Genomic DNA, 17,979 nt, shown 5'->3' with positions numbered 1-17,979 from the left:
TTGAGATCCACTATCGTGGACCCCCATTTTCATTTCATGGACCCCCAATTTTTTTTTGCTGATGTAGACCCCTTGCAGGTTGTCATAGACCCCTAGGGGTCTATATAGAATCACATGTTATAACACATGAATTTATTGTTATTAAAACTTCAGTTACCAGCATGAAAATTAGATTTGGTCTAGTTTTATATTCAATAAATTTTGATATTCAATAAAACATTAAGTTATATGTATCCATCCAAGCATCTTATACCTTCATTCACTGTTTTTGAAACTAATTTGCGTTTTTAGTTAAATTGGGAGAGAAGTGATGTCGGTAAAGATGAACCCCATTCTATGTAGGGACCTTCCTAGACCTGGTACCCAGGTTGTAAGCTCCGAGTACTGTACTTGACCTTTCGACAATATGATGGACCTGGCACTGGTATAGTGATTCCATGTAATGCTATAGTGTCTCTGGGATTAAACCTGTTTCCAGTGATCATTGAACTATTGCTTTGCTTCATAATTTTTTCCGACATACGGTGTCAAGTTCTGGACATAGAGCTCTCCAGTATGTTAACAATACGACATATCGTAAGCTGTCTGGATTTAGTGTCTTAAAAAGATCTTACCTCTTAGTAATAAAATTATCTATCTAAAAATTATGGTGATGGTAATTCTAAGTGTTTATTGCTTGTATTAAAGTTTGTCAGAGATAACCTTGATCATAAATACTGCCTCTTGTACCTGTACATAAATTGTTTTTTTTTTTTAGTTATATATGTTATTTTGACATATTTAGTTTTTGATTTTTTTATATAGTAAAAGCTCTTTATTTGCATTTCCTTCATGTCTTCACTATTCAATTTAAAAAAAAAGGTATTTCCTGTATTTGCAGGTAAAAATTGCTTTATTCCTGGATTTAATAAGTACATGTATAATAAAAGAAATCCCAAAGGTTTCCCCAAATGTTAAAAATAAATCAGTTTTTTAATTACTTATTATTATTTTGTTTGCATGTTTTCACATCATATCAATATTTCGTTTTTAAAATTACGAACATATATTTGTTAATCTATTGAGAATAAATTCAAAGGATTTATAACTTTATTTATTTATTTCATGTATTTATTTGTTTCATGTGTTTATGTAGATAATATATACATAGTTAAATAATAATGACGAAGAATTGTACCTTACAACGGGCAATATTATTGTTGCTTGCTTTGTATGGGGCTATCTGTTACAGACAACCATAGTATTGAAATAAAAGAGGAATATGTATCAAGTTGTTTATGTGTACATATACACCAATAACTAGCTTTGCGTCGTTTCGTTTTGCGTTTCTTTTCGAAGTTGCGTCGCTGCTTAATTAGTACTAATTTTCAGTGCGCGTCGTTAGATTTTCGAGGTTGCGTTGTTTTAGGTTCGAGTCTTTAATTTTTTATGAATTTTTTTTCTTAAAGATGGTAACATTTGTTTCTAACTGCGCCATGCCATCAAAACTCGGGGATTCCCTATCTAATTAAAAATCAACGCAATTTGAATACAGTCTTATTTTTACTCTGTTTTGCTAAATTTAGAGTTCAGTTTCAATTGCGTAGTGTTTTGTGCTTTTTTTTAAAAGAGAATAATAAATTTATATAATTTTTTACGTGTTGTTTCTGGTTACAAAAAATGTAAATATTATTACAATTCATTTATTGACAGAGTTATATTATTTTTGTTTTTGAAATGTTAATTTACTTTGCGGCGTTTTAATTTGTGTCGTGTTTTTTTGGAGCGTAACCACGACGCAAAGTGAGATATTGGTGTATATGTGTATGTATATGTTTGTTTTATCTAGGCAGGAATGTTTCATAGTGGACTTCGTCATTGCTTAATATGAGAAAGGTCTAATGCTTTGTCTATAGACGAAAGAAGGGCAAAGATGTCCAAGATGGCCACGATGACTGGTCTTAGGTCCAGCTAGTGGAAGGCTTGCCCACGCTGCGTCTTCGGTCTAACATTATGAATGTTATCAGTTTGGTCACTGCTACTTCAGATGACCTAGAATTGGAGTCGATTGAATATATAAGAGCTAAAATTGACATTGAATGTATTTCTCTGAATTTTCTTGAATATATTTTTATCATATTTCAGGTACAATGGATGAATGGGAGGTAATTGTGGATACGTATATACAGAGTGATAAAAATCGTTTCCTGAAAGCGTACCACTGTGCGGAGAATTTACTAGAAACTGATTTATCTGATTGTGAAATTGGTAATATACTTTTATATATATATATGTAAGGAAACTGGTTTCTTTCATAATTCTATTTTGTATTGTGCCTCGCTTGTCGGTAAAGCAGTGTCTGTTTAACACTGACGCTTCATAGATGGCGCTGTTAACAATGGTGTTAAACTCCTGTCTATTTTTATATTTAAAATCTACAGGATGATAAGTTATAGGTAACAGCTTTAGATATCTGACGAAACTAGTTTCTTTAATAATTTTATTTTGTATTGCGCCGCGTTTATGTCGGTAAAGCAGTGTCTGTTTAACATTGACGCTTCATAGATGGCGCTGTTAACAATTGTGTTATAATGGCGTCCGATGCTGTCGTTGGTCGGTAAAGCAGATGGTGTTTGTCAAAGTGTTTTAAAAGGTTTAAAACATGGATGCACAGACCGCGGCCCGCCGGTCGAATACTGAAGGCCCGCCGACGGCAAAAATAATGAATTCTAATTATTATCAATTATTTATTGTCTTTAATTAACTCTACTTCTGGCGGCCGGCCCGCCATCAGTTCACGATTTTCCCGAGTGGCCCCTAGTCTTAATAAGTCTGTGCAACTATGCTTTAAAAGGAATCGACAATTTAAACAATAAATTTTAAATATTATACATTATATTTTAAATATTATAAATATTGCACGAATCTTTTTAATTTAAATTTTAGATTGGTTTTTGGACACCCTGTTGCGCGAGCCGGTGAATCTGCTTATGACGATTGCGAACGAGTGCGACAACAGCCTGTGGTCGGACGCCATATCGAAGGCTTTCAAGCTGCTCATTCGCGTGATCACAAAACATCCTAATTTCAGTTCTCAGCATTTCGATAGTATTGTCACGGTAAGTTCAATAAATGGTAAAAGAAAGATTAATTTTAATGGAATCAGGCGTTACCTTGGCGAAGACCATCCTAAGTAAGAAAAGGACCAATATTTAGCCACTTCCGCACATGCAGTGGTAGTCGTGCAACAAAGTGCACCGCCCGCTAGCCCGCTGATAAATGCGCATGCGGCAAACAATGCGAATTACCCAACTGCCATCGTTAATTTACTCAACAAGTGTTTCACCCCTCCACGGGGCATTTCCAGGAGCCATGTCAGGAACTTTTAACAGAACTCTTTTTGATAGGAGAAAAAGCAGAAGAAACTCCATGACACCATATGTACTATGACATAATAAGTAGCATCTAAAAATACAGATTCTATGTTTGAATGTTTCGAGTCGTCGGCCTCTATTAAAAGCATACATCAAAATGAAAATTTGGCTATAGTGTGTTAGAATTGAACCAAGTAATTCCACCATATCCGTTCTTCCATCGCAAGACAGACAGATTTACGACATTTGTATAGTAAAAATCCTTCCACCCACACCAGTGCTAACAGCTAAAGTATATTTAATGGAATCAGGTGTTACCTTGCGGAAGTCCATCCTAAGTAAGAAAAGGACCAATATTTAGCCACTTCCGCACATGCAGTGGTAGTCGTGCAACAAAGTGCACCGCCCGCCAGCCCGCTGATGAATGCGTATGCGCCAAGTAATGCGAATTACACAACCGCCACCGTTAATTTACTCAACAAGTGTTTCACCCCTCCACGGGGCAGGAGTTATGTTACACCGATTAGTGCCGAACACAGAGCCAAAGTGTAACAACCTACCGGCTTCGTTGTTTCCAAGCAATTAAAATTGTAGGCGTCTTTGTAGTAAAAACTATTAGAAATAAGTATAAAGTAAATAAAACAAAAAACGATATAATCTGTGATAAAATGTAAAGTAACCAAATTATAAAATGTAAAACAAAAGTAAAAAAAAAATTATAAATAAAAGCAGTGATAGTAAGGAACGAGGCGAAGGAAGTGAGGCGATGAATGAACTGTAGAATGTAAGTAAAAAAAAGATAGATCATGTGAAGTATGACAGAAGAGGATGGAAATAAAAAAGTAAAGAAAGTGAATCATTAAATGATAAAAACGTCGCTGTCCCATAAATAAGATGGGGGAACGATAGGCTCCCAATAGCGGGGGCCATAAAAAGAACTTGGAGAGCAAGAACATCATCAGAAGACATGTGCTTTGTCTATAGATGATAAAAGGAGACAAATGTATCCCAGATCACCACGATGAATGGTCGCTCACCTGGTGGGCTTACCCACGTCCACGATATAACAGCATAGTTCATCAGCTGCTCGAGATTTGCTCTATGCACTGTCACTTACACGAGCAATTCTTCTAGAATTTAAAGTTGCTCGAAATGCACAATCAAGATTTAAATACAAAATATTTTCTCATCTGTAATCTTTCACGGTATTGCAACTGCATCAACTATTATTTCTTTAACAGCTTTGCGAACAGCCCTTCGACAATAGAACGAAACAGAACGCTATACTCTGTCTCACCTCCGTCGTGAGGCACTCTGTTATCGGTGCCCGGGGCTATAAAGCTCACATCTATAACCTGGAGATAAGCAAAACATGCAAAGCGCCTTATGCTGAATTGGTTGGTGAGTATAGTGTCTTTTCATCCTTGTTATCATCTTTAACTGCTAGATATATATCCATGACTATCCAAATACCTTCAAAGTAAATCTTTTTCCGACCTCCACTGTCTTCATCATCTGCTGGACATAAGTTTTTCTCAATGCGTTCCACCTCTGAGTACCTTTTCCATGCTTTTCCACTGCTGATCATAGGTCTCCCCTAATGCGTTCCACCTTTGATTACCTGTTCCATGCTCTTCCACTGCTTGTCATAGGTTTTCCTTAATGTGTTCCACCTCTGACTACCTGTTCCATGCTCTTCCACTGCTGGTCATAGGTCTTCCCTAATTCGTACCACCTCTGAGTACTTGTTACATGCACTTCCACTGCTGGTCATATGTCTTTACTGATGCGTTCCACCTCTGATTACCTCTTCCATGCTCTTCCACTGCTGGTCATATGTCTTTGCTAATGCGTTCCACCTCTGATTATCTGTTCCATGCTCTTCCACTGCTGGTCATAGGTTTTCCCTAATGCGTTCCACCTCTGAGTACCTGTTCCATGCTCTTCCACTGCTAGTCTTAGGTCTTTCCTAATGCGTTTCGCTTCTGAGTACTAGTTCCATGCTTTTCCACTGCTGGTCATAGGTCTTTACTGATGCGTTCCACCTCTGATTACCTCTTCCATGCTCTTCCACTGCTAGTCTTAGGTCTTCCCTAATGTGTTCCACCTCTGAGTACCTGTTCCATGCTCTTCCACTGCTGGTCATAGGTCTTTACTAATGCGTTTCACCTCTGAGTACCTCTTCCATGCTTTTCTACTGCAGGTCATAGGTTTTCCTTAATGCGTTCCACCTCTGAGTACTAGTTCCATGCTTTTCCACTGCTGGTCGTAGGTCTTTACTCATGCGTTCCACCTCTGATTACCTCTTCCATGCTTTTCTACTGCAGGTCATAGGTTTTCCTTAATGCGTTCCACCTCTGAGTACTAGTTCCATGCTTTTCCACTGCTGGTCGTAGGTCTTTACTGATGCGTTCCACCTCTGATTACCTCTTCCATGCCCTTCCAATGCTGGTCATAGGTCTTTACTAATGCGTTCCACCTCTGATTATCTGTTCCATGCTCTTCCACTGCTGGTCATAGGTTTTCCCTAATGTGTTCCACCTCTGATTATATGTTCCATGCTCTTCCACTGCTGGTCATAGGTCTTCCCTAATGTGTTCCACCTCTGAGTACTAGTTCCATGCTCTTCCACTGCTGGTCATAGGTCTTCCCTAATGCGTTCCACCTCTGAGTACTAGTTCCATGCTCTTCCACTGCTGGTCATAGGTCTTCCCTAATGCGTTCCACCTCTGAGTACTAGTTCCATGCTCTTCCACTGCTGGTCATAGGTCTTCCCTAATGTGTTCCACCTCTGATTATATGTTCCATGCTCTTCTACTGCTGGTCATAGGTTTTCCCTAATGTGTTCCATCTCTGAGTACCTCTTCCATGCTATTCCACTGCATGTGCGGAAGTGGCTAAATATTGGTCCTTTTCTTACTTAGAAAAGGGAGAACGAGAGAAATAAAAATAGTACCATAATATAATCTTGAACTGCTCAATATAAGTCTTCCCTGAAGCTTTCACTCCTTTGAGGACCTGTACCAGGTTCTTCCACTGCTGGACATGTCTTCCCCAACGCGTTCAATTCTATGCGGTCATCTATCATCCCCATTCATCGCTGAACAGCATTTCATCAAAGTTTCACATTTGTGTAAATAATACCATGTAATATGTTTCCTTTGAAATTTCAGGTGCGATTTGCGAATATCATCCAAATTTAGTGAAGGATCAGGCGATCAATATATGGAGGGTGTATCTAAATCTCGGGAGCTCTAACATCTCGGTATATAACCTTTATAGTTACTCCAGATTTACTCCTATCTCCTTTTTTTCGCACATGCTTTATGTATCTCTCTTCCTTTCTCTCTCGGTCCAACTTTTTATGTAAGTGTCAATATTTTGTTCATTCTTCTCTAAATGGCGAATTAAAATAGAGAAACGTTCTTGTGCTAGCTGAGTGTGTTAGGTCATAGAACGTGTTTTGCAGTTTAATGCATCGGCAATTAAAGTTTTGCTATAGTATTGTTACAAAGCACGAGTTACAGAACCCTCTAAACAATAAACACGGAACCCTAGGATCAAGAAGTGTCGTAAACATGCGTGACCTTGAAGTTATTTATAGATTTTTATTTGTGTACGGTTCTCGGAAATTCTAAACGAGTGCTATCTCGAACTTACTAGAACCTTATCCGTAGTATAAGTATACTACCCATGTCGACAGCTCAGTGTTGTTTTTCGAGTTATAAGATCAAGATCTACGATCAGTGATACAAAATGACTATTTGGTAAATTTGGAGAGTGATTTCTTGAGAGATTTGGAAGCGAAGTTTGGACTAGGCGAAAGTATACTTTGTGTTAAAGTAGGGTGACCATCTGATTTGTGAATAAAGGACTCCTTGTGAACCAGCAGTGTTTCATTCCGAGTCAGAACCCACAGTACGTAACAATATTACATAAATATAGAGTATTATAATTTATTTATATATATATATATATATATATATATATATATATATATATATATATATATATATATATGTATATATTGTACACGCCAGAAAGTATTAGGACATCGACATATTTTAAAGAAAAACCGATTGGTTTTTAATACATAGTATTCTTAATTAAAAAAAAAAAAACTTTTTTTTTATACATTATCGATACATTATTTATTATATCTTTTTGTATATTTTATACAATACATACATTATTTGATATCAACTGCGCTACGCTTTCGTCCACTTTACATCTGTAACTTATCAAGCTACATTTAAAAAAGGAAATATACTTAGATCATACATATATTCACTTTGTATGTATGTATGTATATATATATATAGTATGAGAATAGTAGGGGAAGTCTGGCCACCAGATGTATCAAATTTTCTACAGGATCCGGTAGCGAGGTCGTTACTGCTGGGATTGAACGGCCTGTTGAACTCCTTCGGGCTCGAGCTGCCCACGGCTGAGTTCTCGCTGTTCTACAAATGTCTGGTCTCCCACCGGCATAAGAAGAGGTGTAAAGATGGTGAGGAAGTCTGAATCACATCTCTGTTTATTTCTCCAATAGTCGTATGCTTAGTTAAGAAGGTGACACTCAATATTCAGTGTTCCTGACCTTGCTGGAGCGGCACGTGAACTTGTTCCGGGAGCAAGTGGCTGCAGATCCACGCACCAGGGAAGAGTTGTGGGCCATGGCTTTGAACTTGGAGGGGACAGGGCCCAGGCCCGCCATTCTCGCTGTCTACGAAGCGATAGGCCAGTGCATCGATGACTTAAACTTCCAGGTTGGTATATACTTAGATCTACACTCTCACTAACTTCTTCGATTTAAGCGTACTATTATGAATTTCAGTAAAGGAACTTTTTTTAAAGACTTAGGAAGTAAAAATAATAAGTTTGTGAGAGTTGAAACGCTGTGTTTGTGAGAGTGCAGACGATGAGTGTCCAAGAGTGGAAATGTTGGGTTTGTGAGAGTGAAAATGCTGTATGTGCAAGAATGGAAATGCTGAGTGTGCGAGAGTGGAAACGCTGTGTTTGTGAACATGGAAACGCTCTATGTGCAAGAATGGAAATACTGAGTGTGTCAGAGTGGAAATGTTGGGTTTGTGAGTGGAAACGCTGAGTGTGCGAGAATGGAAATGATGAGTGTCCGAGAGTGGAAATGTTAAGTTTGTGAGAGTGAAAACGCTGTATGTGCAAGAATGGAAATGCTGAGTGTGCGAGAGTGGAAACGCTGTGTTTGTGAACATGGAAACGCTCTATGTGCAAGAATGGAAATACTGAGTGTGTCAGAGTGGAAATGTTGGGTTTGTGAGTGGAAACGCTGAGTGTGCGAGAATGGAAATGATGAGTGTTCTAGAGTGGAAACGCTGTTTGTGAAAGTGGAAACGCTGTATGTGCAAGAATGGAAATACTGAGTGTGCGAGAGTGGAAATGCTGTTTGTGAGAGTGGAAACGCTGTTTGTGCAAAAATGGAAATGCTGTGTTTCCTAGAGTGGAAATGTTGGGTTTGTGAGAGTGGAAACGCTGTATATGCAAGAATGTAAATGCTGTGTGTGTGAGAGTGGAAATACTGAATTTGTGATAGCTAAAATGTTTTTGAGAGTAGAAATACTAGGTTTGTGAGACTAGAAATGCAGACTTTATGAGAATGAAAATGCTGAGTATGCGAGAGTGGAAATACTGAGTGTGCGAGAGTGGAAACGTTGTGTTTGTGAAAGTGGAAACGCTGTATGTGCAAGAATGGAAATGCTGAGTGTTTGGTAGCTGAAATGTTTAATTTTTGAGACTTGGAATACTAGGTTTGTAAGACTGGAAATGCCGACTACGAGAATGAAAATGCTGAGTGTGCGAGAGTGGAAATGCTGTGTTTATGAGACCGGAAATGTTGTTTGTGAGTTAGTGAATGTAGAAATTGGAAATTCCTCTGTCTTCTCTTACTGAGGTACTCTAAACGTACCAGGGGCGGTTCACACTACCCTGGAGAGTATATCTATATATAGCTTCTTCTTTCTTTTCCTTGAATGGCATCGTTGATCTTCAATTCATGGATAATGGATGTATTAGATCAGAGTTCCCTAAACTTTTTTGTGCCGTAGATCCCTTGCCATGTTTTTCCGTGTTGGGTAGACCCCCTACTTACCTGATATTGATTTCCTGTAAATTTCTAACTGTAGTGAAGTTTAGCGTTAAAAACTTAAAGTGAAGACACATGTTAATTTATACATTTATTAAGTGAATTTAAATTAAAATTACTCAAAATAAAATTTTGCACCTGTTATGTAAAATATACGTAACATATTAATAATTTTTTTACTTCATAGATACATTTATAAATAATGTAAATGTTTTGATATTATAAGATAGTATGATGTAAGTAAATAGGTACTATCAGTGTATGTGTTGAGATCCACTATCGTGGACCCCCATTTTCATTTCATGGACCCCCAATTTTTTTTTCGCTGACGTAGACCCCATGCACGTTGTCATAGACCTCAAGGGGTCGATATAGATCACTTTGGGATTCAGGATCACTGTATTAGATAAACCATTTCTCTGTCACCAGAATATCCTCAATGCGGAGGTGGTGCCTCGTGTGGACTCGCCTTCATACGTTCGGTATACGGCGCTGCGTGTTCTAAGAGCTGCAGGACGTGATGCTGTCTGCACGAAGTACGACCCTCGGACCCTGGAGCATGAGCTGAGACACTCCCAGCTCACATACGAACTTACCGAGGCGGTAAGTCATCACCTGCACTTCATCCCTCCTTTTCCTCTCAAGAGCTGAAGCGAAAAGAAAAGAAAAAAAGAAAAAAGAGACCGAATGCCGGCTAGGCAATAAGATAGAGAAGGCAACACTTGCCTCCATTATAATGGAAGAGGTTGAAAGAGAGCGCGTTCTAAAATTCTTTAGGAAAGTTGAACAATACGCAATAGACAGGGACAAAACATAGCTACATAAAACATTGTAAAGCTATTAAAATAGATTCACTAATATTAAAAAAAAACAATTGTATAATAAATCCGTGATAAAAGTTGATGTACACGAGAAAATAATTAAACCAATTAAAACTGTGATACTGCAATAGAAATGGATAACTAAAGTGTTTGAGAATGTACGAAAGGAATGGAATGATTGAGAATGGAAAATGGAATTGTAGAATGATAGAAGTAGGAAAAATAGATATTGTGTACTATGGAAGACGAGAACGAAAATAAAAATTCAAGTGACAAAATTATTAAGAAATACGAAACCCTGTTCCCAATTAAATAGGGGGTGGAAGGAGAGGTCTATATCGGGGGCCATAAAAATAAAAAAAGGTGTTCTGGAAGTTCAATCCATTGCTGCGATTATCTATTGGCAATGAATACACTATATTCCCAATAGTAACTCCATTGTAACGTTGTACTTTATACTTCCAAGGAGTAGGGGAGGGGGTAGTACTACTTCACTAAAATATTAGGTCACAATATGTACTTTTACCAGAAATTAATAGATAGTCATACTAATATGTTGATATCTGAAAGAGAAAGCAAGTAAATAATTTCACAGCTAAGATATTTGAACGTTCATGATTGCAGTGGGCGTGGCGTTAATGGGTGGGCGTTGGGAAGCGACGTCGTTGGTCTTATTGTATATTTAATGGAATCAGGCGTTACCTCGCGGAAGTCCATCCTAAGTAAGAAAAGGACCAATATTTAGCCACTTCCGCACATGCAGTGGTAGTCGTGCAACAAAGTGCACCGCTCTCCAGCCCGCTGATAAATGCGTATGCGGCAAACAATGCGAATTACACAACCGCCACCGCCAAATCACTCAACACGTGTTTCACCCCTCCACGGGGCATCTTCAGGAGTTATGTTACACCGATTAGTGCCAAACACAGTCTTATTGTAAAGACAAGACTTATTGTAAACACTTAAAATAGTAAATATTTCTTTAACGTTTTTTTTTAATTGTATTCATTATTAACAGATTGTATCTGTAGCCTATACAGTCAGATCTAGAATAGATTGACGATTTAAAGTGTGATTTAAACATTTACAAAGATTTTTCAAACAAAAAATCACGTTTTCAGCGCATGTCGAAGCCTCTTTTTCAATGTGCTGTGAATTTAACATGTCCTCCGTGTCGGTTTCAAAAAAATTTTCATATAAAGATTCAGCTTATTTCTGAATGTCACTTGATTCTATCATTTCAAACGCATCTCGTTCTGTTCCGTACTCTTTAGCAGTCATACTTTGAATTTGTACAGATTCTTCATTTTCCGCAGTCAGAACAGGTCACAATTTTCATCAGCATGACTTGAATGTACCTTCTTCAAATAATTATTTCAGCATCATCAGCACATAGAACAGACTTCTGTTCTAGATTAATTTCATATGAAGACCAGGTTCTCCACCAGCAGATTCTGGGCTACTTCAGCCATATAGCAAGAAGCTAGAGAGTCTGTATACGTTGGTCGTAGTAGAGGGAGTGATCAAGAGGGCTATCACAAACTCTATGAGAGGATTCTGTGTGACAGGCCGGAATTACAAATCCACTCAGAAAAGCATCGAGACCTGTGGGAGAAATTCGTCAAACCCTCAATGAAGGACATCAAAAAGAAAATATTTTTGGTTTAAATTCCAATGTATCCGATGCTTTAGGTGCTGTGGCGTGTGGAATTTAACGTGGAAGATGATGAAAGACTAATGAAGAGTGCTCTGGTGTTCCACCGGAACGTACCAGAGAAGTATAAGAAGATGATACTGGTACACGGGCTGTTGCAAGCGCCAGATGACGTTAGAACGGTGAGTCTACGTTTCTTCTTGTCTTCTCTTCTCGTGTAAGTTGTGTAGTAAAAACTAGCATCGTCGCTCGAGGTCCAGATATGTGGAGATGGTTGATTGAAGTGACAGATGGTAGGTATGGCAGATCGGATGGCCACTGGGGGCCAAAGCATCTGTGACCCAGCAGTGGACTAGACCGTGGTGCACGTAGTAAAGAGCTGTTCCGTAGTCGCAAAAGAGAGATGAGATGAGAGTGTCACCTTCTCCTCCCCAATCGGAAATAAAGAACGTCACCACAAATTCCTGAAATACTGTGCAATGGAAGAGGAAAGGAATTTAAAGTTATTACTAATTGTCATACTAAAGAATGTGGAGAATTAAGAGATATGCGTGAGGAATGTTAATGAAAGGAAGAGAACAAAAGAAGATGTAGTAAGAGATGATATTGATGAGACAGGAGAAGGCAAATTAAAAAAATCATTATAAATAATGTCTCTGTCCTAAAATATACTAGGGGGTACGACAGGCCCTCAAAAACGGTTGCCATTAAGATAATAAATAAAATATAATTTTTGTGGGACAGACGACGCCCACTGCTGGACTTGTGTCCACTTATGGGATTCACTATCGAGTCTGTTGGGCCGTGGTCCTTACTTGAAATTTTTAACGCCGGTCCTACTGGAAAATCCACTGTTCAACAGTGGGCTTATACTGATTAATGAATTTTCTTATGTATGTTTCTAGGCATTAGTTACATTCTTTATAAACGAGATTAAAGAAGAATACAATAGTGAAGGAAATATTGATAAATATATCCCCCTGTGGAAGTCTTTCTTCGACACTTCCGATGGCGAAGACAAGTTGGTGATGCAGAAATGTGATCTTGTGTTGAGTGATTTCATGGATCACCTGGTCTACACGTTTGAGTGCTACGTGGATACCGAAGATAAGTTGGAGGTGAGTTATCTCGATGATATACAGGGTGTTTGGTTAAAATGGGGGGAATATATAGCTTCAGTCGATCACCTATTTATATTTTGTTCAACAGGAACTCCCGGAGAGCCTTCGTTGCTTATTAATGGTCAGTTTTTACCTTCTACCATTGGCGGTGGGCGTGGATCAGGGAGCTATGTCAGAACGCATCCGACACGCTAAGACACGCATGTCTCAATTGCTCAACGCACTGCGATCTGTATGCGGTGACTCGACCGCTCTACTCGCCGCCTCGCGTGCTTTGCTCGCTCATGCTGATGGCTGCCTCTTTGACTCATTCACGGTACGTTGGAGTCTTTTTTAGTAAAAACTACCTCAACTTAGTAGTGCCTCTTTTGTGATAATACCCGCGACAAAAACCAATATTCGGTCTTCTAGCGCCATCTATCCGTCCCAAGTTACAGAAACTGAATATCCACCACTGAAAGATAGGCCTCCCGTAGTAGTGGGGGCATACCCATATATATATGTGGGAACGGAACGTAAGAGTGAAGAAAGTGTGCGATTGATTGATGAATGAATGATAAGTAGGAATGAATTATGGCATTCTCTGGGAAGATGGCGATCGGCCGGTTTGTATCGACTATGTAAAAGTGAAAAATTAAAGTGTTTTAAAAATATATAAAAACATCTATTATTCGCCTGCGTGATTCACTCCCATGTATATATATATATATATATATATATATATATATACACACACACACACATAGCTATACTCACCATCAGCCTGGGAACTTACGAGCGCGTACTGCACGACCGTGCTGAACGTCTTGCGAAAAATAGAGCAGGAGCGGAGGAAGCTGGCCTGAATGGCCAGTTTATAAGAGAAAGCTGCGGCTAAATCCCCCCCGCGAAGTAATGCCTGGCGACCATGCCGCGGGGACCAGGGATACTGAAGAAAGAGGATTGTTTTTAGTCGGTATTGACGCCTAGATCGAGTCCGACATACGGGGCACCACCATCAGGCCCTACCTATATATATATATATATATATATATATATATATATATACTAGCTGATCCCGCAAACGTTGTTTTGCAAAAAAAAATATTTTTAATTTTCAATTTAAAAATAAGGGTTGATCGTAGAGGGGGGAAAATTTAGGGTTGTATGTATTCTTGTATGCTGTATCATAAAAAAATAAAAACAAAAAATTTCGTTAAAAAAATAAATTTTTTTTTTTAAGTGTGAACAACCTTTATCACTTAGGGGTATAGAAAATAGATAGTAGCCGATTCTCAGACATACTGAATACGCATGTAAAATTTGGTAAAAATCGGTCAAGCCGTTTCAGAGGAGTTCAAGTTCGAACACCGTGACACGAGAATTTTATATATTAGATTGTAAAGATGTATACACGTCAACCACATATGAACGTATGATAACTTTATGCAAATACAATGCTGTTTTATATTGATTGTGCTTGTAACAAAAATCGTAATTTTTTTATGGCAATTGTGTCTTCAGAATCGATTTGCCTGCACGCGAGTGTATATATCATTCTTCATATTCGTCACAGGATATCGATATTAACGCATGCGCAGACGAGACAGAAATGTTAGAATGCAGCCTGGCGTTGATTCGGACGCCGCTGGGAACGATCCAGAACTCTGCCGTTGTCCTCGATGCGATACAGGTGAGATATATCACAAACAATCTACAGCTGGAAGGTGTGATGATACGAGGAGAATGCAGCGTGGAGGATCTTCAGCGACCTGATCAATCAGGTGAGTTTAAGTAACTGATATAAATGTGTTGATGGTTTACTGATCACCCAGGGAGAAATGAAAAGGAGCTTCGCTGCGAGATTGACCAGAAATGAGATTGTTTGAAGAGCAAACGTCACCGATGTAGATTGAAGAATTGCTCGTTTAAAGTGGCCAGTGGTCGTGGCACATTGCTCGTGCGATGGCACTTGGGGCTGAAAGGTTCCAAAGTGACCACAAGCCGGTAGACGCGACGTGGGAGGCATCTCAGGTGAAGGGAAGTCGCTGCCGTGGTGGTGATCTTCGAAGAGTTCAACGCCTTGTGGTGTTTATAGGCTGAATTGGTAATGATGATATAGACTTTACTGTTTACCTCCCTATGTAGTATCTTGGGGGGAAGGGGGATGAGGAGGGGGGGTTGTGCTTTGCTTGCATCTGTGGGTTAACATGATAATACACCTACAGGTTATACTCTCGCGTAAAGATGTGGAAGCTGTCGCGCAGAGACGAGCCATTAAAATCCTGAAAAAGCTGCTCAACTTGCGAGGGTCTGAGCTGGACAAGGATATATCTGATGTGAGTTAAATGGAATCAAGATTCTTTACTAATTAAAATGTCAAAGAAATAATGTGTAGCAGCGGTAGTCGGTAGAGAACTGAGACTTGCGATCGTTAGTCGCGGGGCCGACGCCCGTGATACGATGTTATATAATTCGCACTTTGCATTAAATATATACGATTGCCACTGCGATCGCCAACCCGCCTGCTAAGTGTGGCGATTATCGTATATCCCCCATAGATACTTTTGGGGAAGGCTTTAGTGGTCGTTTATGGGCTGAAACGACCACATCAAAGTTGACAGAGATCTTTAAAAAACATATATTATTAATAATATAATATATATTAAAACGTCACAAGATGGCGTTAGTGTCGCTGTAACTTAGGAAGTTGCCGATAGATGGCGCTGGCAGTTGGTTGCCTTGCGCTTTCGTTTGACACGAGTAGACCTTCTAGGATATATTTAAAGCTTTTATATTTATTTCCGATCATCCTATATACAGTGCACGGCGAATAAATATTGCACATCTACCTATGGAAAGAGGCAATCGGCTTATTTCGGCTTCGTAGAGCGCTATCTCTGTCGCACGAAATACAAACAGTCCGGTATCTATTAGGAGCTGTTAAAACATGTATCATTTGCTTCTTTTCATTTTTTTTTAATCTTTGTATAATAATTTACACCAATTTTTCTATAAGCAGTGGCTTTAAGTTAGGGTAAAATAAAAAAAAAAACATGTTCATATTAAGTTTACGTATTTGATTATTTAGGAACATTACAGCTGCACATAATAAACACTATTATACCTATTGTTCAAATGAGACATTGTAATAGGAATAAAAATAATTCTAATTCTTAGTTACTTCCATTTCACTTTTTGCTTTTAACATGTGATGATACTTGTTGTAACAGCTCTTAATAGATGCCGGACTATTTGTATTTTTTTTATAGCCCCACTATTGGGGGCCTCTCGTACCCCTAACTTTTTGGGATCAGGATTTTTTTTTCAGCCTTTTCTTTATTTATCACTCTCTTTCACGCGTCACAATATCTTCCATTCTTTACTTTCGTCTTTCACAATATCTTTCGTTTTGCTCTTTTATACCATCTTTCTTTCCTCGCTATTCTTCCATAATCTTCTTGCTTTAAGGTGGCTAGGTACATTTTATTTATTTTTATTCTTTAATTTTATCTTACATTTATTTTATCTTTATTTACACATTTATTTTACTTTCTTAATTCTTTATTACACAGACTATTTGTATTACGTGCAACAGAGATAGCGCTCTACGAATCCAAAATTATCCGATTGCCTCTTTCCATAGGTCGATGTGCAATTTTTATCGTCGGGTACTATAAAGTGATCGCTTTAAAGTATGTTACATTAATTTATTTTTTCTATTTCAATGCGTAATTATAATATACAGTTATACGAATTTTGAATCTATGACCAATCGTCCTATATAAAATAAGGTACTAAATTATACATTAAGACAGAGACAGCGAATTTATTCCTCTTTCAGGTGATACAAGAAGTAGAGAAGTTGATACAACGCAACGACTTTAAGGGAAAAGAAGGAAGGGCTTTAAGAAGAAAAGCCTTAAAGTTCTTAGGTGAGCATGACCACTCCTTTTGGCGGCCTCCTGTTCACCTGCTTATTACACTTTCTCATTTTTTCCTCCATACATTCTTAACATTATCTATCTATCTCACGGCATTATTTGCGTTTCATTCACGCATTGCCTCCCATTCTTCGTCACATCGTTCCTTATTTTTGGCCCCCGCCAGTTGGGACCTCTAACACCATTTTGATTTTTGGGTCAGAGTCATTATTTCTCTTTCTTTTTTAAGTTTTTCAAATCACATTTTACAATTGAGCTCTTCTATCATTCCTCTATCGTTCTATTTCATACCAATTTTTCCTTTCGTTCATTCATTCTTCACCTCATTCCTCAATTATTACATATAATTTAATTTTATTATTGTGTACGCATCATAAATTGTTAAATTAAATTTAAAAAAGCGAATATTGAGTTTCTGTCCGGCTGTTAGACCAGCGTTCCGACTCGGTGGTACAGCACCCGGCGATAAATATAGCACATCGACATTTGGAAAGAGACAATCGCCATAACTTGGCTTTGTAGAGCGTTATCTCTGTTGCACGATGTTGACAAATCTTCTCATAGGTAGTGTGGGACAGAGATAACGCTGAAATTAGTCGATTGTCTCTTTCCAAATGTCGATGTGCAATATTCATCGCCGGGTACTGTAGCTTATTATAATATTAAAATAATCGACGATTCCAAAGTACATAAATGTGTAAAAGTTATTACCTGTATACAAAATGACATGAAAACATAACATTTTTAGGTAACAATGGCAGGAAAAGCAGTAGGTCAATGAAAAATTCGCAAGAGGAAAATGAAATTAATAAATATTTGACCCTTGATATTCCGGACATCGGGGAAGGCATACCAATCAAGGTGAGTTAAATTGAACTGATAAATCATCATCGTAATTTCAGCTGCAGGATGTCCACTGCTGGGCAAAACCTGCCCAAGAGCCTTTCGCTCAAATGATAATTGCAGATTCAACAGGTTCCAGGTGA

At 38.4% G+C, this 17,979-nt stretch overlaps 2 protein-coding genes across 2 annotated transcripts in view; one reads left to right on the top strand and one right to left on the bottom strand.

Moving 5' to 3' along the window:
- The window catches only part of LOC137926194 (venom protease-like), a 289,572-nt gene that overhangs the window by 25,814 nt on the left and 245,779 nt on the right, over positions 1–17,979 (bottom strand). The gene's annotated exons all lie outside the window — the stretch shown is intronic.
- The window catches only part of LOC137926413 (uncharacterized), a 43,035-nt gene continuing 28,407 nt past the window's right edge, over positions 3,352–17,979 (top strand). The window contains exons 1-14 of the mRNA XM_068770013.1: positions 3,352–3,420; positions 4,595–4,754; positions 6,527–6,618; positions 7,728–7,863; positions 7,944–8,122; positions 8,272–8,439; positions 9,904–10,077; positions 11,988–12,131; positions 12,855–13,067; positions 13,159–13,386; positions 14,626–14,742; positions 15,278–15,388; positions 16,894–16,984; positions 17,742–17,854. Of these exons, the coding sequence (XP_068626114.1) occupies positions 3,352–3,420; positions 4,595–4,754; positions 6,527–6,618; positions 7,728–7,863; positions 7,944–8,122; positions 8,272–8,439; positions 9,904–10,077; positions 11,988–12,131; positions 12,855–13,067; positions 13,159–13,386; positions 14,626–14,742; positions 15,278–15,388; positions 16,894–16,984; positions 17,742–17,854 (1,995 nt within the window). The remainder of the gene's footprint in view (positions 3,421–4,594; positions 4,755–6,526; positions 6,619–7,727; positions 7,864–7,943; positions 8,123–8,271; positions 8,440–9,903; positions 10,078–11,987; positions 12,132–12,854; positions 13,068–13,158; positions 13,387–14,625; positions 14,743–15,277; positions 15,389–16,893; positions 16,985–17,741; positions 17,855–17,979) is intronic.

This window comes from Battus philenor, unplaced genomic scaffold, assembly GCF_028537555.1.
Source record: "Battus philenor isolate CCGP_79_NKW_IND1 unplaced genomic scaffold, ilBatPhil1.0.hap1 SCAF_29, whole genome shotgun sequence".
NCBI classification, from domain to species: Eukaryota; Metazoa; Arthropoda; class Insecta; order Lepidoptera; family Papilionidae; genus Battus; species Battus philenor.
This window is presented reverse-complemented; position numbering and strand designations above follow the sequence as displayed.